At 19.3% G+C, this 7,010-nt stretch overlaps 1 protein-coding gene across 1 annotated transcript in view; it reads left to right on the top strand.

Annotated features, from left to right (window-relative positions):
- LOC102680904 overlaps nt 1-3,120 on the top strand; it is a 4,062-nt gene extending 942 nt beyond the window's left edge. The window contains exon 2 of the mRNA XM_006617309.2: nt 2,773-3,120. Coding sequence (XP_006617372.1) covers nt 2,773-3,045 — 273 coding nt within the window. The 3' untranslated portion in view covers nt 3,046-3,120. The remainder of the gene's footprint in view (nt 1-2,772) is intronic.
- The last annotated feature ends 3,890 nt before the right edge of the window (nt 3,121-7,010 follow it).

Raw genomic sequence — 7,010 nt, 5'->3', positions numbered from 1 at the left:
TTAATAATAATAAATATAATAAACTAGTAATGATATTCAGTTTTGCAAACATTAATTTTTTATAAAATATTTAATAAAATTGTACTGTACTGTTTGTAAAAATATAGAAATATTTATTAAATCAATATAAAATTATAATATATAATTTAACAAAAAACTGATTAGTGATAATTTTTTAAATATATTATTTGTTTTTTAATTTATAATTTATAATATATTGAATTTATCAAATAACAATTAATTATTTTATTTATTGTTTAAATAAGATATACATTCAATAAAAAAAATGTTAAATATTTATTATATTATTATTATTAATATTTATTATATTTATTATTATTAATATTTATTATATTTATTATATTATATTATACATACTTTCTTTGATACATATTGATTTGTTTGTTCAAACTCGGCTCATATCCAACACTACGACTCGATGCGTTTTATGATTAGATTGCTTTGGTTATTAAGACATTAACAAAGCCGAAATGAAAATTTTTAAAAAGAAAAATATTATTTGAAATTATCTCCAGAAATCTTTAATTAGCCAATTATCACATTTTTAATATCCTCTATAAGTAATAATCTAAATAAACTTAATTTCTTAATATATTTAAAGAAAACAAGGTTATGTTTAATGTCCCTATATATGTCTTTATTAAAATTAATTATAATTAATTACAATTAATAATTATGTGTTAATTTCTTATTTTTCACGTATAAAAAAAATGATACGAATAATAGATGTTATTGTATTTTTTAAAAAATATATTAAATTGCAACAACGATTAATCGAATCATTCACTTTAGAAAGAAAGAAGAAAATTTGTACATTAGTTTCTTTTTTTATTAATTTTTATTGAACTTGAAATATAATAAATTAATAACGATATTTTTTATTTAAATATAATCAGTCTTAATTTTCGAATTATGCAAAAAATTTTCAATGATATTACATTGAATTCTGCTTATATGTATACATTCGTGATAGAGTATGCATTAGATTGCAATTTATCAATTATTTATAGAAATACATCAAGATAATAACAAATATGTACAACGTGTAAATTTATAAAAAAATTTATTTTCTTATGAATGAACAGGATCTTTTTTTAAGATTTGTCCAATTATATGTAAATATATGTATAATAAAAAAGATAATATATAATTACTAAGCATGAAATTCATATCGTTATCATTGTTATTTGAATTATTTAATTTTGATTATTCAAGGATTTTTGTTATATTTTATTTTTTGATTCCACAAATCTTTCAGAATGTTCAAATTCATTATATACACACATATATATACTAATTTCTATCTAAATATATATAAAATCTCATTTAAATCGATTTATTCGAATATTTGCCAAATTATATAATATATATACAAAAAAATACTTCAAATAAATATCGAATAGTTTCACAATTTGACGTAATTAATTAACATATTAATTTTAAATTACAGATAGACATAGATAAGACATATGAAATATAATTTTGTTTTTTCTTTAAATCGCATATTTTTTTTATGCATTATGTACTTGACATTTTTTAAAAAAGTATATTAATCTTTATGATATAATTAGTATAGATATTTTGATTTGAATGTTGCAATGTCCTTCGCTTAAAATGATTCGCCGAATAATTTAAGCTTCCATGAATATAATATTGAATGAATATATTTGTAAACAAGAATTAATATAGAACATATGAATAGAGATCAAAGATACAAGCATCGTCTAATTGTTAATATTATTTTTACGAATAATTGAAAAAATTGCTTAATAAACTATTTACTAACTAATAATAGAGAATGAAAATACGCCAGAATTTATTTCGAATGATTTATGATTTTGGATTATGGAACTATACGCATTTGCATTTAAAGAACAGTTTATTTTTAATGATAATAATTTTATAAAAATATATCAAATATATAAAAAAATATATCAAGGATCGAACAATGCCATATTTTTATATTTTATTCACATATCTTACATATATTTATATATCTTATATTTTATTCACATGTCTATATATTAACATTTTTGTTTAAATATTAAATATGGAAACTTATATCATATGATATCACGCAAACTAGCTAATAATGATTCACAACATTTAAATCAAAATATTTCTTAATTAATAGTTTTCTGAATAAATAGTTTTATGTTATATTCTTCATATTTTTTTTTATAAAGCACTAATAGCATAATAAAAAAAATACATAATTCAATTTGAAAAACAAAGCTGTCCTTCATATATCCTTTATTTTCACAAAAAAATTATTGCATATTACATTTATAAATTACTGTATTTTCTCACATTATTTATATTTCAAAAAATTAAATACAACAAATATGATATCAAATGCAATTTGAATGATACGTGAAATTTTTATTTTTACATTTTGAGTAATGTTGCATTATATGTTTACTCGAATAATAAATTCTGAATATTTGATAGAGAATGGTAAAAAAAAGTATTTTGTATTATTAAGAAAAAAATATCATAAGTTAAAAAATGATTGAAATTTATCAATGAAATTCTTCAAAATAGAACTATCATTCGATAAATTTAAATAATTTCTATAACTATAAATTTTATGATTTATATCATCGTATATTCAATATTCATTACAATTAAAAGATCTTTTAATTAAAATAGCTAAATAATAAATCTCATTCAAATTCCAATCATTCTCAATATTATGTGCATCTCTTCAAAAATGTGATTAAATTATTAATCTTGATTTTTTTTTTTTAGAATGATAACTATTCAAATTTACAAATGAAAAAACAGACAAAATCAAATTCAAGTGATATCAAAAGGAAAGCAGATAGTATAAGTGAAGAATCACATTCTGTATGTCCAAATGAATTACCAAATGAAATAAGAATACGAGATGAATTTGACGTTTTTGGAGAAATTGTTGCGTACAGTCTAAGAAAATTGAAAAACAGAACAATTCAAAACCATGTAAAATTCAATATATATAATATTCTTTATCGTGCTGAAATAGAAAATCAACAAGAATAATACTGCACACTATCATCGTTTTCTGAAGATTAGATAAAAATTCTATAAACTTGAATATTCCATATATATAAATAATTCGAATTCAAATAAATAAAATATAAAATAAATATAAATATATAATAAAATATAAAATCGAAGTTACAATAATTAAATTTACAATAATAGAATTAAGTAATAATTAGTAATAATAGAATTATACTTACTATTTATCATTGCTTAAATTCGTACTTATATAAACGATTAAAAAATAGCGGTATATATCTATAAATGTATACATATAAATAGAATTTAATGTATAGAATCGAAATTTTTTTGCAAATAATGTAAAAAGCCGCCTACCGATTATATATATAAAGGAAAAAAATAAAAATAATGGTCTTTATAATATATTTCAAAGTTATTAAAATCAGTAAGAAATTAATCGGTAAGTTTACTCAAGGATATCTTAATAGATATCTAAGATATTTTTGTTAAATCATCAAATACGTATCAATCAATAGAAATTTTAAATAATTGAAATAAAATATGATTTTATTCGACTATGAAAAATAAGTGACGAGATATCAAGTTTATTCCTTTAGCCTTGACCTGATTCAAATAACTGGTTAACAAGGTTGACGATTCAACTTGACCGATTACATAAAGGTTACTTCGATTCGTGGTCAGCTATATAAACAATCGCTTTCTATAGGAAATAATTTAGAACGTCGACTATTTTATTACATACTATAGATAATGAAAGTGTATAAAAATTGAACAATTATGATTTATATTTTATATTAACTATAAAACATGAAATATTATGGAACGAACAAATGTTATATTGTTAGAAATTGACGTAAAAATATGATACATTTCTTGTATCATAGTACTATTTTAATAATTATTTTATATGTGTTAAAAGATAAAAATTAATTATTTTTTCAATTAAGTTAAATATTTGGTAATTATATGGAATAGAAAATGTTTTACCGATTTCAATGAAAATATATTGTGTCTTATTGTCTCTTATAGAGAATTTTTTGAAAAATTTTATTTTGTACAACATTTATTTATGTATATCTGCTATTTGATTTTAATTTTTAAAAAAAAAATTATTCGCATAAAAGTAAATTTTTATTATTGTACATTGTATTGTATATAATACTACATATAATGTATTTTTTAAGAATTGTTAAATGATTTAGATTAAATTTAAGTTAGATTATTTATAATATTTAAAAGATATTCTAATCTCATTTATTTTAATTTTTAATGAGTAGCATTAGAAAATAAGTATAAGAAGTTTTAATAATAAGTAAGCAAATAATTAACATAATGATGAAATTAATTTTTATTTCTTTTTTTGTAAACTTTTTATTAAAAGATGTTAAATTTTTCCGAAATAGAAGTAAGAGAAACATAAGAAAATATAAGTAAAGGAAATATCTATTCGCGCTTTGATCCCATTCTCTCGTAACCACGAAATTTGATATCGTGTCAATGCTAGTTAGTTGATCAGTTAATGCAAGTACACTGTTATATGAGCTTTTCTTTCTACCATCATTATTAAGGTAAAACGTACGTATGTAATTTGATTTATATTATTAAGAATACTACATTTTAATATTGAATGTTGAATTTAATGTATTATATGTAGACATATTTTACAAGTATTAAATAAAAAATATTGAAAAATTTAATAATTTTCTATAATTGCATATTTTTAAATTTTTATTGAAATTTTATTAAAATTATATTACATAAAATGTTACACAAAATGATTATTCAAAAAATTTTATTTCGTAAACATTTACTATAAACCAAAAACAAATTGTTAACTTTTATCAACAATATATATCTCATATATAAGTTATATAATATTTTAACTTTCGATAAAACACAAAAATTCTTTACAAAAGAATCATTTAACACCGTAACTTGAACTCAAAAAAATATTCTGCACAATCATCAAAAAAATATCCTGTATTTTACCAAGAAATAATTCTATAATTATATTCTATAATTAATTTTTTTTCGGAATACCTTTGAAGAATCGATTCTAGAAATCAAAACAAACATGAAAATTGTATTAACACAAAAATTATATACAAAAAAATTATTATATAAAAATATTAATTTATTTATTAAGTTAAAAACAATTAATTTTATATAAATAAAAAATAAAGCAAAACATAGAATGAAATAATCTATTTCAATCATTTTATTGTCTCGCTTTGCTTTTATTTCGCTTCATCTAATATAAAATCAAATTGCTCATAATAATCCATAAATAATCCTCAAACTATTTTTTTATAAATTATTATATTGTATTTTAATCTCTAGAATAATGTCCTATGAATAGGATATTAACACTGTACATACATATGTTAGAAATTTTTTTTTGTTATTTTATTATTTTATTATTCTATTATTCTATTTTATTATTCTATTTATTAATGATAAATGCAGAGCGATCACTTATAGTCTTTTTACCAAATGATAACCTTTTTAACTCTGTATTTTAAAATTATCGCACACGACAGTATATTATCATTAAAAATTTAATTTCTTTGAATTTTCACAGGAAAATATACGATGTTACGTTATCTCTATTATTATTGTTAATAATATAATTAAATAGAAGCATGTCATGTGAATAAATTTCTGCCAATAGCAAGCATCGCATAATTACGTGATATACTTTTGCCTAATCTAGCAGTAGTGAGAATAATATGATTATACGTTATTATACGTTATTCTTCGTAGAAGAACTTTTAGTGGTGAAGAGGATAATGTTTCTGTCCAGCAATCCTATCGTGATCAGATCTTTTAGGAATAATATACTTATCTTTTAAGCAAGTAATATAACCTTGGATTGTTTGCTTATTTCAAACTTTCTAAATAATATGTATACACACAATAGATACTCAACATTTGATCATTCCGTATTACTTTAAATAATTAGGCTTCGTCTGGAGTTTTTTTATCAAAATGTCATTTATAAAAATTCTATTTAATTCTTGTTATAAATTAATCAAATAGCGTTAAATTATCTGCTTTCGATTTTCTTTAAAAAAATATTCCGTATCTATTGCTAAATAAAAATTTTCTAAAAGAAATGCAAACTTGAATTATTATTTTCAATAGAATTAACACAGTCAACAAGTAAACATAAATTAACAGTCACAAGTAAACAATATAAGATCATATCTCATCATCACTGAATAAGAATATACTTTTTTTGTTCATATGAGTTATTTCTGAGCATTGTATAATAAATACAATTTACATACTTATGGATTAATAATAATATTTTTTTTAAATTTGTATGAAAGTAGAAATAAATATAAAATATAATAAATATATAATATAAATATATAATATAAATATAAATTTAAAATATATATAAAATAATTTTTCACAATTATATATATAATACGATGTTAATGTGAAGTCAACTTGGAAATATATATATTAAATTTATACTCATGGATTAATTCTTTGAATACGATGTTGAAAAAGATTAATTTGAGCTTTATCTTTTGAAGCTTTTACAATTTCAAAAACATCTACTATCTCTATATAATCTCTATCTTTTACATATTCTCTATATATTTATGACTTAATATTTAACAATTTAATTCAACAATTTAATATAATTTAATTTCCAATCTTTAGAATGTACAATACAATAAAATTCTATGTAAAGGTACAATTTTAATATCTTAATTGCCATTTGAAAATCTTTTATTTTAATTTTTTGTCCAGAATTGATTCTAAAAATTCTTCCTTTGATTTCGTTTAAAAAACTCATTATATCTCTCAGTATATCTCTTCAGCTCTTTTAAAAATCGATTATGCTTAATACATCATTGAATAAAACTATTTTTTTGAAATTATATCTTCGTCTGTTTATATGAAAATCTATTGAAAGAACATATTATATATATAATATATAAAATATATTATATAATATATATATA

This window comes from Apis dorsata, unplaced genomic scaffold, assembly GCF_000469605.1.
Source record: "Apis dorsata unplaced genomic scaffold, Apis dorsata 1.3 scaffold_298, whole genome shotgun sequence".
Taxonomy (NCBI): domain Eukaryota; kingdom Metazoa; phylum Arthropoda; class Insecta; order Hymenoptera; family Apidae; genus Apis; species Apis dorsata.
This window is presented reverse-complemented; position numbering and strand designations above follow the sequence as displayed.